We start from the raw sequence: 22626 nt of genomic DNA on the forward strand, positions 1-22626 counted from the left end.
TTTGCTTCCTTAGCAATTTGTCCCTAATAATACAACAGGCAAGCTTTGTTGAGAACTTACTATATGCGAGGCATAACACCAGATGCTTTACTTAATGTGGCCTTCCATCCCAACGACCATCTGAGGTAGAGTCTATTGTTACCTCCCATTTATGGGATTAGACAGGTTAAGTAATCAAGTTGAGATCACAGAGCAATGAGGAGGTAAACCTGGAATTCAGACTCAAGCTTCTCTGGCACAGAACCCAAGCTCCTGGCCACTCTGCATTGTATTGTCTGAAGGCCAAGACTACCTTATGTCTCCTCGTCCTTCCAAAAATCATGGAGGTACGAGCGTCAGTGCTCAACAGATAGGTAGCTTTTGATGGATGAATGAAATTTTTGTGTTGGATGAAATTACTAATTCAGGAAGTAATCTTGTACATTTACCTAAAACCAAATGGAGTCTCCAAATTCCAAAGTATGCTGAAGTTTTCAGTTGTAACTCCCAAAGTTAGTAAATGAAAATGGAATTGAATTTATTTCTACTCTATTTATTTACCCTGAATGGCTTTTGAATGTGTAAGATTAAAATATTTTTATGATGATGGTTATTAGGGCAGTTTAAGATGATGTTAGCACTTACTGAAAGAAGTGCTTTTTGGAAAAGAAAAAAAAATGTCTTCTTTGGAATATCAACTTCCTTTGGTACCTCTTTAGAGTAATTTGAGAAAATATCCATCCTTCCTTGCTTAGCCTGTAGCAGCCTCAGAGAATAACGTGATTGCAAATCAAGCATGTCTGTCATTTTTCTTCTTTTACTTAAAAGCACAGCACCACAGCTGTGACTGAGGAAAACGATCCTCTTCGTAGCCATGTCTTCAGAAATGTGTAGATTTGGTTCATTGTGGGAAAAACCTCAACATCCCGATCTGGGGAGGGCCTCTGGAGATGATCTGGTGGACACCCAGAAAGAACATACTTACCATCACTTAAACCTCAACGGCCCCCAATCTGAAAAGGACGTCCTATAGGATGGAGTAAAAAAAAATTCTAGCCCAACTTAATTTTATATGTCTGGAGGCATGTCCTAGGGTTTCCATGTTTTGAGGGTGTAGATTTGGCCCCTCTTCTCAGTCCTGGCTGTGCACAGTTACACTCACCTCAAGGGGTCTTCACCCCATTCTTAAGAGGGTTTTCGGGGAAATCATGATTCTTTGGCACTCTCTCTATATATAAATACTGTATATATGGTTCACATACAGACAGTTGTAGAGGAAGATTAGTATCACTCTGGCCAGCTACTGGTTACTACGGTCGGTACTCATCTGCTGTGAGAAAGGGAAGTACAGACGGACACAGGAAACTAAGACAGGCTAAGGACAGAATCCAGGCAGGTGGGAGGCGCGTGTCAGGATGTAACTGCGTTGTTGTTAGGTATATCAATCGCTTCATGCACGCACAAGAGAACCCTCACATTTACCCTGCCGTGGAGGGCCACCATTTCACAAGCAGTCCACTGGAAGTTGCTGTTACATTCCTTGGGTCAGTGTTAGGAAGCAGGAGCACCCAGGAAAAGTCCCAGTAGAAGACATGGTACTGGAAGGGCATGCACAGACTATGACAGCAGGTGGCTGGCTCATTCGGTTTAGTCACATACCTCTTTTCCCTGCCACGATCAGCCGTGATTGAGTGGAACAGTAGAAAAACAGGGAGGAAATTTAAATATGTAATCAGGCGTTAGTCTGGATGATTGGATTTATGGTGTATTATATATTATTAAACTATACTGTCAATTTTCATTTATCGTGGGAACGATCATTTTAAGTGTTTGAGAAATTGCTTTTATGGAAGGCCTTGTTTCCTCTTTTGCTATAGAACTGACTGGAGAGGAAGAGTGAAGATTAGTGCAATTTTCAAAAAGGTTATTTTAAGAGCAATGATTTTAAATCTCAGTTTTGAAACAAGAAGTGATAAAATCGTTTGACCATAATGGAATCTTGGCATTTTTTTTTGAAGGGTTGGGTTGTTTAAGTCCTTATAGGTTTGGGATTTAGTTAGCCTTGAAATCCCTTAGTTTATAATGATTATCAAAATGATCATTTTGACAGTGGTTCGTTAAAAAAAAAAAGAAAAAGTAAGCTGTATCTATTTAGATGTATGTTGGCAAATTGACAGGTTGAACAACACAGAATAATCTGCTTCCATCACTGTGTTTAGCGACCTAGGTCATCCAAGATTAACAAATGAAGACTCTAGAGCAAGTTACAGAGATAAATTCAAAAACATGGCCTGTGATCCACACACCAAATAAAATAAATAAAAACAACAGTGGTAGCAACGACGACAACCACAGAAGACCAAAAAGTATTTTGTGTATTCTGGACGATAATCATATGCTGCTTGAATAAATTATCTTTAAAATATACTCACCTCTTTTGCTTGTTGCTAGAAACATCTGAAAACTTAAGCTGAAATGGACAACATGCAACCACTTTTTGCTTGTTTTACCCAATCTTCCAAAGACTTCTCCTTGCAAAGCTTCCCCTTTCCTTCTCTTTGCAAGGCCAGTTAAAAGAAAATGGGTATTAAGGCATGTTGTTTGTGTCGCTGGTAGGATCAGTTCTGCACTTTCCAGCTAAGGGACACCCAAAGAGACATTTTCCCGCCATGCCTGCTCACCTCTGCGTGGTGCTCCTCATTCTGTTGGAGAACCTCAATGACTAGTTCAGCAAGGCGGATTGTGTCTTCAAGCTTTTTGGCAGGAGTGATTAACCGGCCTACATTTTCTGTAGTACAAGAATTTGTGTTAAAATTCAACGAAAGCCTCAGGCTAGTTTCGTGGCCATTAGAACTAGTGGATAAGAAATGTCAAATAGTTAACAATTTTTTTTAAAGTTTCATGCAAATGTTAAGTGCCACGTAATTAGTAGTGTGCAAACCATAAAGCCATTTTGTTATTATCACCATCGTCATTAGAATACATATTAAGAAAAAGCAGTGCTCCAGCTTCAAATTTGCATATTAAGCTATGTTAAGTTTATGACAGCCCATTTCAAATTTAGTGACATTTTGTACACACATTCTTTAAAGACAGCATTAATGTACTATCTTAGGTCACTCTCTAAACTGTGTTCGTGCTACTTGATGTGGGAAGCTTACTCTTGATTGCTATGACATTAGCTTCTTGCATTTGTCCCCGAACATTTGATACTACAGCATTGTTTTTCATTACAGGTCTGTACGTTTAACGGAATTTTTGAACAAACAGAATCAAAGGTCTGCCTGTTTTAAGTTGTCCAGGGAGGAGACTGAAAGTTAAGGGACATTCCTGGGACATTAGGTAGAAGGCAGAACAGAACTGTTAAAAGGGTGTTGGGGGTAGATTACTGGATGAACTGGTGGTAGTTTGTGCCACTTGTTGGTATAATTGATATTTTATCAGGTGGGTGGCAAGAATGTACTCAAAAATGTTTCTTTGTTTTTAGTTTTTATTGTTTTGAAAGCATTGTGTTTTTATCTGACTCAAGAACAAACTGGACCCTGGTTGATGATGTTGAGTCTTTTGTAGAGCTGAATTCATGAATGTTTGGTAAGGTCATTATGTTACCAAAAATTAAAAACTTTTCTCTGGGGGGGAAACAGTAATATTTAAAATATAAAGGTTTTCTTGGACAGTGAAATCACTTGAATTTAACCAGTCTGCACTCACAGGGGATCTTATATTTCACGTTGAAATCTTCAAACCTTGAAGCCTCAGAGTCCTTTGGAACACACAGAGTGTAACGGCAATAAGGATCCGTTAGTGTGATTCCCACAGGCAGGTATATATGTGCACAAAAAGACTGCCAAACTTATTTTTATCTTGTCATCTAAAGCAGATATATTTTGGCTTCAGGATTTTTCTAGGTAAAGAAAATTATTCAATACTTCACAGGAAGGTTTTGTTGTTGTTTGTGTTGTTGTTGTTGTCTTGGGGTGGGTGGGGTCTAAACAAAGTCATGGGTGATTGTTAATTTACAAAAGAAATTTAAAAGAGCTGTATAATATTCCTTTGTACATTTTTTAGACAGGTGATGAACATGTCAGATGATTCGTAATTTGGGATTTAATAATGAAAAACAAATTCAGTGAAGCACTATGCAAAAAAGAGTGTCTCAGCCAATGGAAACTAAGAATGATAGATGGGGTTGGGTAAGATAGTCACGGTACTGAAAGTTTCAGTCCAACAAGGTCCGATGACTGGCGTGAAAATGGGCTTTCTGGATTCAGGCCAGTGGATCACTCCGTTGTCTCTACCATGCACAGGTGGAAATGAGGCTGGATGTGGTTAGGGCATGAAGGGGGGAGTGGTGGGAAACAGAAATATACAGATCAGGTGGGGAATGTCCAGCACTCAGAGGAAGGAAATGTGCAGAGTTTAGGGTCAATAGCTCATTGCCTGGTCTAGAGCAATAAATATGTGGAGAGAGAATGAATGACAAGACTGACTTCTACACTTTTGGGGTACTTGGCCCCTGTATAATTTCATAAATGGGCTATCATAATTTCATGAGACTTTCAGGCATTTCTACAAACATACTGTGTATATATGTTTGAGTAATATGTGTAGAATGAGGTATTTGCATTTTGATAGTAAATATGCATAAGCTACTATTTTTTATTAGTTGGTATTCACATTTACACATCAATTTGCAAATTCCTCATCCTATGCTTATTACCCATTCGAAACATACACCCACATACACACATCACACACTTACATACATTTTCTAGTAACCAGACAAGCCTGCACATTAATACAAATCTGCAGGAAATCCCACTTGGGGCACATCTTTGAAATCTCTAGCTTTAAGAATAAAGAACATTGTTCTTTGGGTGAAATACTCACCAAATCTAAGGGAATTCTAGCTGTACATGACCTATAATATAGACATGAAGTAATTCCCACCAATATTTTTATGTATTTTCATTTTAAGACTGTAAATGATTTTCACGTTTGGAGAAATCCAAGATGCTTAAGCTAGGACAACCTGAAGATTTGTTTTAATAAGCAGTACTCTCAGATTGACTACAATGTATACTGATAGATACACATAAAGTGTATATGTGCATGCAGCCATTCTAAGTGTGTGCACATGTACACAGATATGTGTATGCCTGATGTATATATACAAACAGTATGTTTAATAAAACCTTTCACAATTTTACTTGAACATGCAACCATTAAAATAAGCAGGTTAAGGATCCTTTAATCTATGATGCTTGATCTTCCAATTAACCTATGTAGCAGACTTTCATTTACTATTAATTAGCTGCAATACCATTTTCTGTAGATCAAGCCAGTTTATTGAGACACAACACTATTTTCTTCTTTATTTGCATATCTAACTGACTAGCTAAGTGGGAAAAATGGTACTAAAACCAACTTCTCTAGGATGTTGTCTTTAAAGAAAATATTGTGCAAAATCCTCTAGCACGTCCTCCCTCCCCCCCATCAGAGGTCAAGGAGAAATTTGTGCTTAGACATGATTTTTTTTTTTGTCACTTCTGCTGTCTTGAAATGGATTACAACATTCCTATCGCCCAATCTTGTACTAGCTGGAGCACTGAAGAAGGGGAACTAGAACTCCCATATACTTAGTAAACATTTCATACAACAGAATTGAAGCTCATAACATATAAAAAAAATCGTCATGCAAAATGTTATGCAACAACAATGTTATTTTGTGCTGACATTGAGATTTGAAAATGTTGCATATGTCAGACATAGCTAGACAAAAAAAATGTGGACATTTGGAAATAAACGCTCTCTTTCGACTGTCTCAAAACCTACAGTGTCAAACTTGAGAGCCTGAGCCTCAGCTTAGTATTCCAAACCGAAATAAAATTTCAAGAAGAATGAACAGAAAAGCAAACTAAGCTAGAAAGCTGCTGAATAAAGTAACGGTAGAAGTTTACAGTACTTGGTTTTGGCCTAGGCATGCCTTTGAGCCTCTGATAAAACATGCTGGTCTGCTTTTGGGTGGGTGGAGGAGGCCCAGGAGGTGGCGGGGGAGCTGCTCAGGGAGGTGAGGAGAGACAGTAAAAAAGGAAAGAGACAACGTGACTTTCACAAAGGTGACAAGGAAGATGACGAAGTCTGAAAAGAACAACCCAACAAGCAACAATGAATAAAACACAGGCGGAGAGCTGCTGCTTTCTTGGAGTTACTGCAATATTACAGAGGTATGACATTGTGTGACAAGGGACGGGACTCTTACCAGCGTCGCCTGTACCGCCCTACTGAGACACTCAGAGGCTGAATGCAAACACTGGATGCCTTTCTCCAGATGGATACACATGAATGATGGTGGCAGCATCATTGACAGAAAGAAGATACACTTTTGTTCAATGAAGAACGCCTCTACGTGAATAGCTGCTTCCTCTTTCCAATGAGCAGACTTGATGGATTTGTAGCTGGAAGACCTGGCTTCTCACCCTCAGTATGCTACTTAACTTTCTCATGTAACCTTCCACCTGCTCCTTAAACCTCTCTGTGCTTCACGTTCCTCAGCTATGCAGTGAGAATATTAATATCTTTCTTTATGTACCTTGCAGGGCTGATGATAAGAGCAAATAAAACAATGCATGGACAGATCTCTGTTAAGCCCAAGGTGCCTACAAACGTTTACTGTTCTCACCTCACTGTGAGAAGGCAGGAATTAATTGCTTTATAAAAGCAGATGAAGGGCCATTATTAGTTCAAGTGAGAGCTAGGGAATATTCTTGCTCCCTTTGTGGAATTTCAACATGTCAAAATCTGTCATTTTGGGGGAAAATGTGTGGTATCTGATTGTTTCCAGCTCATTTAATTATTTTCAATTTGGAATTCTCGTGGCTTTTATATTGTGGGTTGAATCATATATAAAAACTTGCCAGCTTATCAAATATGTTACTCGCTATTCCAAATGTTAGAATACTGTAATCAGCACTTGACCCATCTGTCATGTGGTTTACGATATCAGCACAGCAAACATCCTATAACAATAGCCTCTCCTTCAATACAGACACAGAGCACTAGCAACTTCTACAATTCTCTCTCTTTAATGAGTGTCTCATTAACCTTAGACCTGCTCCTTTTTAATAGTTCCTCATTTATAAAGCAATTGTACGGTGAGGGGGGACATACTACATTGCCAAGTTTGCTTCTTGGTTTGCTTGAATTTTCAACTGGGAAAATGAATTTTACTGTAGGCTTATAGGAAATGGAATTCTAGCAACATTAATAAAAAATATGAGAAATAAGGCTAAATATAATATTCTGGTGTAACCATCTATTGAAAGCAAAAGTTGATGAGGTCTTTTGCTTGTGGGACCATCTCAGTGTTTTGAATGCAGGACTAAAAAAAATATATATCTACCAGTCTCCTCTTATTTAAATCTTTTGTTTGGAAAAGACTCTGCCTAAGTAAAATTTGGAAAAATCAGGGTTGAATTAAAGCTCTTTAGAGGAAGGCAACTACTGATGCTTTCTTTATAAAAAAAAGTACTCCAGATTTTAATATATTTGTTAAAATCTGGTTTCCACCTACAGCTGTACTGAAAGTTAGGTACGCCTCTGGTAGCGCATCCTCAAGGCTCTCTCAGTGAGTGCGTGTTACCTGAGCATACAGTTCTCATGGCAACTTCTTACTTATTCTCACCCAGATAGCTGAGCCTGTGTAGAGAAACCCTGGACCTGGTGGTTTATTAAACAATGGAGTGTTCCCAGGCTGATCCAGAACCCCCCATGAGGCAGCACATACGTATTTCATCTCAGTGGGTCCTGATGAAAATTCGTAAAGGGATTCCCTCTTGCCAACTGCCTGTCCAGAATTCTGACAGTGAGGTTTGCCACCATAGAAAAACAAGCTCCCTATTTTTTTTTTTCCTCGTGGAGCAAAACAAAAACATCATACCTTGGTTTCCAACTTCATTTACCCAATTACCATTGCTCATGTTTACACAATTAAATCTGCTTGGCTTCCAGAGAGAGAGTTAAATGTGACTGTAGAAAAACAAAAAGAGAATTCCTCTGCACGCTCAGCTAAGCCAAGGAAGAGAAGCATCCAGGAGTGAGAGACACTCCAATTAGCCCTTAAATAACCTGACCATCTCTGCTTCCAGCGAGGGAATTGCCAGTCCCTGAAATATCATATGAGAGATGGATATGGTTGATGGAAAGCCCACTTACTACCAAGTTCCAACCTATTGATGTGTTGCTGAAAATGTCAGTGTTAGTATAATGCTATCACTGGAAATAACTAGCCTGTAGCAGTTTGCTACAATTTGGGAGTGGGGGGGGGCGGGGAAAGAGCTAGAGTAGGAATAGAAAGCTAAGTAGTTTGCCATGTATTGCTTTCCAGAGTACCCTGCCTCTCTAAAATGATGGCTCCATGGACCATACATTTAATGCAAGGTTACAGTTCAGCATAATTTCTTCAGTGAGGTTACCCATTATATACACTTAATGCTTTGCATCTTCATTACTCCCTTTCAGAAGATTTCATCTCTAGCACAGTATGAAGTATATGGTAATAAAGATGTGGATGAATCATGGATCGTTTTCTCTACTATTTTCCTGGTAGCCACCTTTGCCTTCCCTATAAGGACATGGCGGCGTGGCCTATCCATTCTATCTCCAAAATGACTCTTGATTTTATCTTCCACTGTATTAGGTCATGTGCCCACACTCTTGTGAGGGGGTAGACATGCAATTCATCTCACCATCTCCACCTCAACTGTTGCTAAAGACTGCCAGTAAGCCTTTAGTCCCTTTCCTCCTCTGAAGTTCATTGTCTATGCAGCAGCCAGAGTGACCTCATAAAGCACACATCTGAGCCTGTCATACCCCTGCTCAGAAGCTTTTATGAGATCCCTTCATAACAAGAGCTACACCTTCATATGCCGTAACAAGAGAGTGCCTTTATAACAAAGGTCCATCTCCTCTGTTGATACCTCTACTTGAGCACATATGGCCCTTAAAAATAGCAAATTATATTCAATGTCAGTCTCTCCCTATGCCCAATGAATTTTGCATTTCTAGGGGCTAAAGCAGTTCCTGGTCCAGGGCAGGTCCCTCAAATACTGGTGGAAGGAAATCCTCAGTGGATTCTACCCAATGCAGTGCTTTCATAGAAATGCAAATATTCTGTAGTTGCAATATGCATATAAACTATATAGTCACTTTATCTGTTACCAAAAGCCCCTTGTTACTTAACAAATATACTAAACTGAATCGTTCAATAGTAAACATTGTAACCTCAACTTCCAAACAAGAGAACAACTTTGGGTATCTTGATACAATTAAAAATGATTTAAGATCATTTAAAATACTTTCTATTTAAATTGTATCAACAAGGAAGAAATAATGCTATTATAATATGTTTCTTCTCCAATTTGGTATTTCTGTACCCTAAATCAGGCTTTGCCCTTAAGACTGAACTGCTGCACCTAAGAAAAATGAACTTAATTTTGGATGGACACAGTAGCGGACATCTGTTATTCATGTATGAATAACAGTAACCTTACTCAGGAGAATTGCCTCTCTATCCCATATGGTTCTGGTGGGAATGTCAAGCAATAACTCCCACAAGAATAAGGACAGTCAAATGAGCCAAGCCAGGCCAACCACAGCACCCCACACAATCATGAGTGATATGACTGGCTCAGGGATTAACATGTGACTCAAGGTGGGCCAATGAGGCCCTTCTTTGGAACATTATACAATTGCCTGGAAAGGAAAATTCTTTTTCCTCTAGGGTCATCCTCTAGGATAAAAGGCTGGTGCCATCTATAGACATGTTGCTCCCAACCCCACTATCATGACTCCCAGCCACATTAAAGAAGCCTGTCAGCAGGCTGAGAGATCAAAACACACTAAAATTCTTTATCCCTGAGTCCAGTTCCTCCAAGCATTTCCTAGCTACATGTGGCAAAAATTCCCTTTTCTTGTTTAAGCTTTCTGAGTTTTTTGTTTTTGTTTTTTTTTGTCACTTGCTACAGCAAGAATCCTGCTTTAATTATTTTATTTAATTATTAATTATTAAATTCCTATGCAGTCTCCAAATAAGCTTTTACACATTGATCACAAGCTCTCTGGGGCAGGATCTTGGAGCATCTGGAAGGACAACCAATAGAGACAAACACTTCTACAAAGACAAGAATACCCCAGACAGTTCTTCCTGGGGAACAAGCCCTTGACTTCCAGGATATCTCCTCTTGGGAATGCATCAAAGACCCTGGCTTAAGTAAAATCTCCTTGTGCTGCATTCCTGCAGCACCTCACATTGCCTTTTACCATAGTCAGCAGAATGTAATTACTTGTTTTACACTGTGTTCTCTTCCTTATCATAAGCTCCCAGGTAGGGATGATGGCTCCTTTTCCTTATTGCTCTGGTGCCTGGCAGAGCTCCTGGAACTTAGTGGGTATTTAACAAATGTTATGTAGAGCTATATTACAATGTTTTATTTTGAAGTTTATGATAAAAGGATAAATCAACTGCCCCCTGGATTTCACTGACATCCCAACTGTAATCCCTGGATCAGTTGCTTCAGCATCATATGGGAGCTTGTTAGAAATGCAGATTTTCAGGTCCCACCCAAGACCTACCAAATCAGAATCTATGTTTTTAACAAGATCTTCAGGGATCTGTATGAACACTGAAGTATGAGAAGCACTGTTTCATATTCTATTTCCAAAATCAAATAATATGTCTACACTACACATCTGGATTTAGAAGTTTCTTTTTAAATAAAATAAAAATAAATAAAAAATATATATATATTAGCTATATACTCTACAACTGTCCACCCCAATTTACACAGGTGACCCCAGCTGTGCCCTGCCCCCTTCTTCAGTTGGCTTTGCACACCCATCTGCGTGTTTGTGTTTTGTTCCCTCTAAGGAATATAATGAGTATTTACTATGTGCCAGGCAGTGTGCTAAAAGCTTTATTTGGAATATGTGTTTTGATCTTGCCAGCAACCCGTTGGGGGAGGACCCATTATCAGCCCCTCTTACAGAAATTAAAAATGAGGCTTAAAGTAGTTAAAAAAATTCACTGGAACCAAAAGTGATTTAAATTTTTGGTGTAACAAATCCTGAGTGCTCAGGCTGGTTCTGAAGCAGTGTTTTCTTGGAGCTGTACATAAAACATGCTAACATGTGAATACTGGACATCATCAGCTGTCATATTGAAAACTCATGCCAGTTAATGGCTTGTGGGTGGGGCCATAATCTGGTGGCTGAAAGATAAGGCAGGGTGTGGGGTGGGGGCTCCTGAATATGTGTAGGACCTTGGACCTATAGGAAGTTTGACTTGGAGATAGGAAAAGATACAAAGTGTTGACTACAGAATCTGCTTGGCAGTCCGTTGGATGCATTTGACCTGCTCTAGCAAGTTTCTGTCAGTTGTAGAGAAAAACAAATTCTCAGTTCTTTGGCAATCTTAGAGAATCTCAACGGCTCAGGAAGACTTCCCACTGAAAGGATTTTGACAACGATCTGGTCCCAGAAAGGACTGCTGTATTTTTGTTTGTTTTTTGTGGTCTTCCTAGATCAAAAGTTGTAGATACTTTGGAACTTGGTCACAGAATGAATGGATATCGTCCAAGTTGGAAAGGCTGCACAGTGGAAAGAAACAAAAAGGGATGGTGTTTGAATTTAGAAAGATCTGGGTTCAAATCCTTCTTGAGAAAGTCACTTATCCTCTCTGCATTTGTAAAAGGGGCAATAATGAAGCCTTATTTATAGGACTAAGGTACAAACTGAATTAGATCCTCCATGTAAAGTCCTTAGCATAGTGCTTGGGCCCATACATGGGCTGGATATCTATCTATCTATCTATCTATCTATCTATCTATCTATCTATCTATCTAATCATATAAATCCTTGGCATATTTAAAGGAAAAATTGTTTTATTTCAAGTTCCAGTAGAACCCTTATGATGCTCAGAAAATTATGCAAGTATTTAGCCAAGAATTGAGGCAAAACAGCAATAGTAGTGTAGACTTTCTCAGAGCTTACTGGGTTCAGAATGTGTGACAGTTTAAACGAAGTGTATTTAAAATGATAGAATTCATTTGCAGGAGTCACAGCTTTTCTTTCATAGAGTAGGAGCCTTTTACTTTTTTTTTTTTTTAGGATACTGATTAAACAGAACATTTAATTTCTAATAATGCTATCAGACAGAAAGCATAAGTCCACCAAAATGCCATATGCAGAGTCCCATAGCTTCTTGAAGCACAGCCTGACTAAAGAACTCTACAACTGTCCACCCCAATTTACACAGGTGACCCCAGCTGTGCCCTGCCCCCTCCTTCAGTTGGCTTTGCACACCCATCTGCGTGTTTGTGTTTTGTTCCCTCTAAGGAAATTGAAGAGGGAGGGGGCGGGTAAGAAAAAAGATTTAGAGGTCAATAAAGAAGCAATTATGATGATGATTGTGATTTAGGTCTGCTTTGCCTAGAAGAGGCCCAGGACATACCAAGCTTTAAACCCATCTCTTCTTTGACCTTAACTTTTTAGGTCTAGTTTTACTCTCTTTCTGCTACCCAGTCCTTTCTGTCCGTCATGGTGTGGACAGTATGATTTTTCTGGAATGCAAATTACCAACCTACTCCCTTGCTTAAAAAGCCTTCACTTTTGGAATTGAGACCTGTGGAGTTTTTCCCTTGAAAAATCCATATGCATGCAAATGTTGGCATAGATTCCAGGTTAAGAACCTCTGGCCCATGAGATACAGTCTGAAGCCTATTATTAAGGCACATATGAGATCTTGCCTCCTGCACACATTGCCATCATCAGCACCCATTACTGCCATCGCTGCACCTTGCCTGGCAATCACACTGAATTACAGAGTATTTAAGAGTGTGCCTCCATCTGGGCTCAGATGCTGGCTATACCACTTACTCTTCTAGGAGTGTGTTATTTAACCTGTGCTTCAGATGGTTCATCTCTAAAATGGGAATAATAGTAGTATCTACCTCATAAGGGGTTTTGAGAATTAAATGAATTAATACACTTAAATCACTTATAGTCCTACCTGGCACATAATACACATTGAATAAGAATTAGCTATTTTTTTTTTAAAGAATTAGCTATTTTTATTAGCTATACAGTTTTATGCATTTTCACATATTCTATCTAGGATGCCTTTCCACTTTCCAAACCCAGCTCTCTTTCACTGATTCCGATTTATCTTTCAAGATGCATACAAGCTCACCACCCTTGTGAAAACTTCCATGGTTTTTTTTTTTTTTTTTAAAGATTTTATTTATTTATTTGACAGAGATAGAGACAGCCAGCAAGAGAGGGAACACACGCAGGGGGAGTGGGAGAGGAAGAAGCAGGCTCATAGCGGAGGAGCCTGATGTGGGGCTCGATCCCATAACGCCTGGATCACGCCCTGAGCCGAAGGCAGACACTTAACCGCTGTGCCACCCAGGTGCCCCCATGGTTTTCTGATAATACACTCTTACACATCACTCTATCAATTGGTGTTACTGTGTACCGAATTTGTAATTTACACTTAGACACCCATTTGCATATATGCTCCATACGGTTAACAGCTACTTCGCTCTTGTTTACTAGTCCCTGGTTTTCACAACTATACCTGGCATATGGTAGGCTCCCAGTAAGCACTTGTCTAATGAATGAATAAATAAATGAATGAATGAATGAATGGATGGATGGATGAATGAATACCTTCTCTTTCAGGGAGAGAAAGGCTCACGTGTTTAGAACATAGGTTTGTGAGTCTTCAAATACCTCTTGCTAGAGCTTGGTTCTTGGCATGTGCACATAACTGCTTTCTGAATTGATCCGAAATGCATTCAACTTTGATTAAATGAAATACGTTTAATTATCTTTTGAGGATTTTTTAGACTTAAAAACAATGATCAAAAGTATGTATTTATTAAAGTTTTAAGTTAAAGCTTTCCTCAAAATATGCTCAGAAGTTTGGGGACCAAACAAGAAGAAAACTTCCAAAACCAGAGAACTCTCTAAGATATTTCCTCTCATGAAACTTCCAGCAACAGCCCGTGTTCAGCCACCCTCTGCGTGAATCCTGTCTCATCACACGATACGTACAAGAACAACATGGACATAACTTCTCTCTGTCGTGGCTGATAAACATTCATCAAAGAACACAAACTTCTCAATAGGGCAAAAAACAGAAAAAAGAAATGAAAAACAAAGAGGAAGAGTGGTTCGGTTCAGTAACTTTTTTTTTTTTTTTAAGCACATGAGGCCAAATCACTGAATCCTGAAACCAAAGATGAAATGAAGCTCCGCAGCTAACCAGAGTTCTGTTCCTTCAAAGCTTATGCCTTTACAGAAATTCTGCTCTATAGAGGTCACCATCTAATGGGCAAGAGATATAGTTAGACAGCACAAATTAACTCCTTAAGTATCATTGCAACTCCCCATCAGTCTTTGGGAGTCCATACATTAAGGAGCTCTTAAAAAACAAAAACAAAAACAGAAACTCAATATAACTCAACAATCCTGATAGTTTATAATGCATATACAGTTGGTTCACCTGCATCCTTTTGATTCTCTATTTGAAAGAGAGAGCACAACAAGGAGAGAAGAGAGAGAGAAACAAGAACACATATGCAGGATTAATGAGCAAATGGACCAAAATGCCCCCCACTTATGTGTGATACATGATATTGGAAGGAAAAGGTTGCCCTTGGGTTCCCACCGCCCCGAAGTGTGGGGGCCAGCAAAAAAAGGCTCCTTCACAGAGGTGGAAAATGCTGCACAAATAGAAAATTAGTAAAATTAAGTTTAATGTGAAATCAAGCTATGAAACATACACGAACTTTCCAAGTGACAATTAAGTCATATGTTCTAGCCAGAGCTTAGAGGACAAGGACAAGTCAAAATCTCCAGAGAGAACAAGGAAAAGCTTCCCAGCTTGAAAGAGAACAGACAGGAGGCATATAAGATCTAATTTTTACAGAGAATGGACCACCTTGTGTGATCTTATACCCAAAATAGTTTGACATCTTAAACATGGAAAAGAAGGCATGATTTTGCCCCAACTGTCCTTTATCTGACACCTAACGCATTGCTCCCGGCCTAGCGGCTACCTTTTGATTGTGTACCAGTGACAAGCACTTTACAAATTGGGGTTACACACAAGCAAAGTAAAAATGCATTCAGGTCACAGACAGAGAATAACTGAAAAACTTACGGACAAATCTGAGTTTATCACAAACAAATGGCTTAATTGTCTAACCTGTTTTAGGCTGATAAAAAGTGACTGGACTTCTCACACTGGGTTTCACAGACAGAATCAACAGACAAGCCAATGCTAAAAAACTTGAAGCAAGGAGAGTGAGTTGGTTTGGATCTGGATTTTCTTGAAATAATGAAAACAGAAAGAGTGAAGACAGCATGGCGAGGAGGTGGTAGGTACTCACGAATGGTTAAATCCATCACTTGGGAGGCCAAGCAGAAGACAGGATGCTCATACATTTCTCTCTTTTTCCCTATAAAAGAGGATTTGGGCATGCAAGAGGCTTAGGTCAGAGGTAAAGAGGTTAAAGGTCATAGGTTAGAGGAATACGTTACATTAGCTCAAAGGAAAATAGCCACAGAGTATTTTGGGATAAACACAGGATAAAAGAAAAAGGAGTTTCAAAATTGGAGATCTACTGGATTAACCATTCAGCATGCCGTGAGTCACGAGAGAGATTGTGACCATGATTTTACACGTCTCTTTAGAATTGTTTGCAAGAGTACAATGACCAAAAACATCATGAGTAAAGGGAAACAGAATTTCATTGATTTAAGGCTCCAAGATACTAAGGATTTCAGACTTTAGTATCTAAGGCTCTTGAGGTATTTCTTCATAAACATAGTCTCCAGCAATATCACTACAACTTCTTTCCAAAATTCTCAGGGGACTAAGCTGTTAGTGCTCACAGAGGGGCTCAAATGTAAAAATGTAAGATTTCTTTTCTGAGCATAGGATCGGAACCTTGTAAAAGAAAGTTGTTTGGTAGTAATATCTTCAAAGCTGCGATGTCTCAGCCTACGGTGGACTATGTTCATGAAAGAAAACCTGATACATGCAGCCAGAGGATGTTGGGTTGTCTGAATTAACAATCCCAGCATGCTTTGAAATTGGTGTCACAGCCACTTTTGCGGAGGTAACATCAAAAAGTGGCTGAGCCAATCACGGACAAGGAAGGAGAGAAGCGGAAGAGAGCAGGTAGTGTGGAATGAGGTACTTCTCTGAAAAGAGAGTTGGAAAAAAAAAGATTGGTTTCTTCAAAGAATCCCCAGACCTAAAAGTCACAGTGCAAAAGATAATTAACACAACCAAGAAGAATTGAGGCACAAAAGGAAATTACAGATCAGCTGATCTACTTTGGAAATGAATGCATTTTTACTTACAGATCTTAAAGTTTGTTTTTGGATATATTTATCTGAAAGAAGAGAGCAGATCTTACCAAAAGACTAGTAATAGCTAGACCAAGGCCTACGAGGCAGCAGCCATGGCAACCGAACGTTTCTTGATTCCATCCCATCTCTGGCCTTGCCTAGAATTATTAGGTACCTGATTGACTTTACCAAATACAACCAATCATTATGTCCTGGGAAGGTAAATGCTAGAACAATTATTTGCTAACACAGCCCTTTAATGATCTTCTTGTTCCTCTATTTTTGTCACTCATTACCAAGTCAAGAGTAGATAAACATCCTTTTAGTGCCCAATTCTTAAGTGTTTCTCCCTGGGTGCATAGCAATGAATTCATTACCACTGGTACACAATTTGCATTGTCAGACAGACAAAATTGAGAGAGGGAGGACATGTAATGTACAGAACACTGCGATTTGACATGATCTTAACCTAATTCTCTAAGGAAACAAGGACTTCGGCAGGGTAAGTGATAGGGTTTTGGTGGTTGGTTAGACCCCTTTTTTTTTTTTTTCCAGTAAAGTCCTGAAGGCAGACAATGGGCATTTGCTGGTTTTAGTCAGGTGTTTCACATGTGAGAGAACATCAGATTCCAGAATGCGGACACATTGAGTTTTGCACACAGAACTTCCACATTTATACACTTACACCACTGGTCAAGTTGGGTGTGGTTTTCAAATCACCCTATAGCAGCCAACAGGGTAACAATGAAAAGTGATTAATACCTTTGCAAATGAATAGGTCCCAAAGAACCATATCTTCTCAAGTAGAGTTTACTCAAAGTGCCTTTTGGGTGATTACTTGGTCATCAGTGCCTGCTTCCCTAAAACTTGAGAGGGCAGTGGTAACAACCATCCTAGGTCTGGAGCAACAAGAATGAATGAGATCTAAAGCAAACCAGGAGCCATTAGAGACAGCTGGACACTAACCTGCCATCAAGTTTGAAATGTTACCAAAAGACAAGATACTTTCAAGGGGCAAGAAAGAGTTAAGCAAAATCTTGATGTTGTTTCGTTCCATGCTTGTCTACCTCCAATGCTATCAACAGTGGACAACAACGTGCTTTGTTTTCCTCTATTTAAAGAAGGTAACAATCCTACAGAACTTCTTCATAGGAAAACATTAGTCACGGAGCAAACTTAGTGCCAACAAAGACGCTCAGAAGGACCTAAGTTATCTGATCACATCCTATATTCAGTATTCTTCCCCTACAAAGACTGTTCCTTGAGCCCCTGTTCTTAATTCATTTATTTGGCCACAGTCAAGGAAGCATTCACATTTCCAGTGCTTTCAAGTTTCAATTTAACATACTCAGATGGACCACTGTTTCCTGGTGCCCGTTAGAAAAGACAGACTCTTCTTCCCCAGGGAGGCATACCAAGATTTAAATAAAAAATTGGGGGCAGAAGGGAGCCTTACCTTCGATTTTAGCATATTCTGATAGCCGGGAATAGTTGACTAAAGCAGCCTGCTCTAGACATTTCCGGATGACTGTTTTTACCTCCTCTTGTGGTACCGGCGTCACGATATCTTTCATCAAAACCTGTTGGTAGAAAAAAAAAGATTATTAAGATGGTTCAACCAAATGTGTTACTCATTTATATTTCTTAAAGAGCTCGAGTTTAAAATGAGTTGTGAATACCTCCTTGTGACTTAATATTGATTGAGAGCCATTGTTAAAGAGAAAACACAGAACCGTAATGCACAGTTAGGATGGCAAAGCCCATCTATGAATCGGGGAAGGGCCAGGAACATATCTTCAATATATGCTAACTATTTGGGAGTCTGCAGATAAAATATCTAGAATTTTGGCAGGTTCCTCACATTTATTCTGGTATTTGATGAATGGTAAACAAAGCCTTGAAAAATGACAAACTAGGTCATTCAACTACAGTATTTCATTACAATTATATTCATGTCTGTATCTATGTAATCCGTCTTCCACTTTCATTCTTACCCTTTCCAAGAGTGATAGAGTAGCTTTTAAAGCACCTTCAGGTCGACCAAATGGAAAGCAATACCTAAAAAAGAGAAAATTCTTCAGGTTGCCCAAATGTATTACATTTTAGCATGAAATATGCTGCAATTTGATTCCTATAGCAACTCTTTCTGAGGAACAGAAAATGCTTTTTATTTTGTCACGTTGTGTTATGTTAATCTGAATTCACACCATATATGTGTGTATATAATGTATATATGTGTATGTGTGAATAATGACTAAAGAGAGACTCTGCAAATGTCTGCAGCAGAAAAGAATATTTAGAGTGATGACATAAGGCTCTGTTTAGATTTCTATTGTGAAGGAAAACCATTTGTTAGCTCACGTGTGACCTTCTATATGATTATAGATACCAGCATTAAAAAAATATTAGTTGAAACAGGCTGAAATCCAAACACACTTACTCAAGTCTCCAAAGAATTACTACAGGAAATGAAGGAGTGTATTTTGAGCAAATTCATGCTTTTGCTAAGTGTCCTTCCTTGACTGTGGTTTTTAATTGTTATTGGATCTTTTGTTATTGGCAATACTTCTTGCATATAGTGTGTAATCAATAAAAATTTGTCCAGAAGGATTTTGGTGGCGCAGATGGAACTATGTCATGGACTCCTAAGAGTTCCATTGACTATTTCAGGCTGTCGCAGACCCTTCCAGACACTGTTCCTCGTGGTACAAAGGGACCAGCAGAGGCTACTTAAATGCAGACTAAGACCTATGCAGGTGTCCAGTGGGTGATCTGGTGCAAGTCCTTAACTCTCTCAGCCTCGGTTTAATTTATATTTACTGGGGATTATAATAATGACCTTACCAAATTGTTCTGGGAATAAAAAACTGAGTTAATGCTTAACTAGCCTCTAATCTTATATCTTGACCCACAGGAAGTGTTTAATAAAAAGGAACTATTTATTACGTTATTACAAATGTTTCTACTATTTTGGAGTTACTATTTCAGGATCTCTAGTCCAGAACCAGCATTACAAATGTCTGATTTGCTACCAGGGAGAAGTGGGCTACATGGTGCAAGGCCTTGGACCTGTTCACTGTCTTCTGTGAGTGGGGAAGAGTCAACCTGCCAAGTCTGATCTAAGTTTCTCTTTTTCCCTGCATAGACAGCTCGTCCTATTTCTAAGGTAAGGGAGAAAGTGGAGACTCTTGTCCACTGCCTTCCTTCCCTGTTCATGTGATCTGATTCCCAGGATTTTTCACTGATCTAGGAACCTTGAAGAAACTTCACCTTCAACTTCGTAATAGATTTTTTAAAAAGAACAGATTGATAACCAGGGTCAGCTTGCACAAGAAGGGCTCTGTCCCTTCAGTGGGAATAAAATGCACTTAAGATTGCAAAGTTTTCTGGCTATCGTGGAACCCTGTCTTACTGGTTTTCGCTTCCATTTAGTCATTTCTAAATCTCCAATGTGTCTCCTGATAGATTAATAGTTTTAGAAAATCAAGCCCTTTATTTGCCCCTCTCCAGTCTCACCCTCCTAATAAACCCCTCAACCCCAGATACTCACCTAAAATGTGTAATCTGATTTTCCAGCAGAACTCGGAGTCTCTCTTTGATTTCTTCGAAACGTTCCTTCTCTTCAACAGTCACAGTTCCGATTCCATCAGGCCTGAAAGAAGACATGTCATGAAGTGACGGGAACCTCATACGCTGACACCATGAAATCAAATCTCTAGCAGGAGGAAACTGTCCATTTTAGAAGAACAACTACAATGATCGATGTGACCTTAGGAGAAGTCCTGCTTTTCAGTGCTGGCTACTAAGGGGCATGGGGGATATTGGGGGTTATCGTCTGGAGACATTTGTAGAACTGTTGCTCACTTATTGTGAAATGGTAAAATGTACCAACTGGTGGCTGTAAGGCCCAGTTTCTAGACCTTTTGTTTGGCTCACAGCTTCTTAAGATTTTGAACTCTTTGCCTGCACTTTCAAGTCAGGAAAATTTTATAACGCAATTCTTTTGAAAATTCGGAACACTGGCATTAATTGGTAAGTGCCAAGTAACAACTTCTTCCTTAGCTGGGGCAGGCACTCACCTGTCCACATCTCTAATTTGTAGTACCTATCTCTCTTGTAGGCACTTAGGCTTGGGATCTCTGAATGATGCACACAAACTTCTATGAAAACCAGGTGCCTTGTAAATATCTTTCTCAGTGTTCAATGTTCTTAAGTGACTCAATTTCCAGCTTACAATTATAGATGTTCAGATTAATTTAAGCACTCATGTATTAACTGAAGAAACAAATTACAAAACATCATGAAAAGTAAAAGACATTGATGAAAGAAATTAAAGAAAACACAAATGAGTGGAAAGATATCCTGTATTCATGGATTGGAAGAATACTGTTAAAATGTCCATACTACTACAAGCCATTTATAGATTCAATGCAATCCCTATCAAAATTCCAATGGCAATTTTTACAGAAATAGAAAAACAATCCTAAAATTTATATGGAATCACAAAAGACCTAAATAGCCAAAGCAATCCTGATAAAGAACAAAGTGGGAGACATCACCATTCCTGATTTCAAACTTTATTACAGAGCTACAGTAATCAAAACTCTATGGTACTGGCATGAAAACAGACACACAGACCAAGAGAACAGAACTGAGAGCCCAGAAATAAACCCTTGCATATATGGTCAACAAATATTTTTGACAGGGGAACTAAAGATACACAAATGGGGAAAAATAGTCTCTTCAATAAATGGTGTTGGGGAAAACGGGATATTCATATGCAAAAGAATAAAACTGGACTCCTATCTTACATGGCTCCCAAAAATGAGCTCAAAATGGATTAAAGGTTTAACTATAAGACCGGAAACTGTAAAAATCCTAGAAGAAAACATAGGGAAAAAGAGCTCTTTGACATTGGCCTTGGCAACGATTTTTTAATATAACACTAAAAGTACAAGCAACAAAAGAAAAACAGACAAGTGGGACTACATCAAACTACAAAGCTTCTGCACATCAAAATGAAAAGGCAACCTATGAAATGGGAGAATATATTTGCAAACCGTTTCTCTGATAATAGATAATAGAAATACAGAAGTTATAAAACTCCATAGCAAAACCCCAAATAATTCAATTAAAAATGGGCGGGGGACTTGAACAGACATTTTTCCGAAGAAGACCCACGGATGGCCAAAAGATACATAAAAACAACAGTAAGCATCAGGGCAATGCAAATCAAAACCACAATGAGATATCACCTCACATCAGTCAGAATGCCTAGTATCAAAAAGACAACAAATGTTGGTGACGATGTGGAGAAAAGGGAACCCTTGTGCACTGTTGGTGAGAATGCAAACTGATGCAGCCACTGTGGAAAGCAGTATGGAGGGTCCTCGAACAGTTAAAAATAGAACTGTCACATGATCTAGTAATTCCACATCTGCGTATACATCTGAAGGAAAGGAAAGCACGGTTTTGAAGATATATCTGCACCCCTGTGTTCATTGCAGCATTATTTACAACAGCCATTATTTACAACAGCCAAGAGATGGAAAAAACCTAAGTATCTAAGTGAATGCATAAATAAATAAATAAATAAATAAATAAAGATAGATAGATAGAGAGATAGATAGATAGATAGATAGATGGCATAAAAGGAAGGAAACCCTGCTTGTGACAACATGGATGGAACCTGAGTGCATTATGCTATGGGAAATAAGTCAGACAGAGAAAGACAAATCCTCTGTGTTCTCACTTACATGTTGAATCTGAAAAAGTCACACTCATAAGAATAGAGACTGGAATGGTAGTTGCCAGGGCCTGAGGGGTGGGGGAAACAGGAAGCTGTTGACTGAAGGGTATAAACTCCCAGCTATAAGATGAGTAATGTACAGCATGGTGACTACAATGAACGGTACTGTATTTATATACTTGAAAGCTGTTAAGAGAGAATCTTAAATGTTATCACCCACACAAAAAAAATGGTAATTATGTGAGGGGATGTAGGTGTTAATTAACCTTGTCATACTAATCATTTCACAATATATATGTGTATTGAATCATCACATGCTATACCTTAAACTGATACGTGGTATATGTTAATACCTCAACAGAGCTAGAAAGGAAGAGAACAAACTTCATATGATGCTTTCAATGCTAGTAACCATTGCTCATTTTAATAAAAAGAAGGACCCTAGCAAAAATTAGTGAATTTCAGTTTAATCACCG

General features: G+C 38.9%; 1 protein-coding gene across 1 annotated transcript in view; it reads right to left on the reverse strand.

Moving 5' to 3' along the window:
* Positions 1–22626, reverse strand: part of CADPS (calcium dependent secretion activator) — a 793408-nt gene that overhangs the window by 97356 nt on the left and 673426 nt on the right. Inside the window, exons 23-27 of the mRNA XM_057311862.1 lie at positions 19952–20053; positions 18396–18459; positions 17858–17981; positions 15435–15503; positions 2661–2767 (exon numbers count right to left, since the gene is read on the reverse strand). Coding sequence (XP_057167845.1) covers positions 2661–2767; positions 15435–15503; positions 17858–17981; positions 18396–18459; positions 19952–20053 — 466 coding nt within the window. The remainder of the gene's footprint in view (positions 1–2660; positions 2768–15434; positions 15504–17857; positions 17982–18395; positions 18460–19951; positions 20054–22626) is intronic.

This window comes from Ursus arctos, unplaced genomic scaffold, assembly GCF_023065955.2.
Source record: "Ursus arctos isolate Adak ecotype North America unplaced genomic scaffold, UrsArc2.0 scaffold_14, whole genome shotgun sequence".
In the NCBI taxonomy this organism is placed as follows: Eukaryota; Metazoa; Chordata; class Mammalia; order Carnivora; family Ursidae; genus Ursus; species Ursus arctos.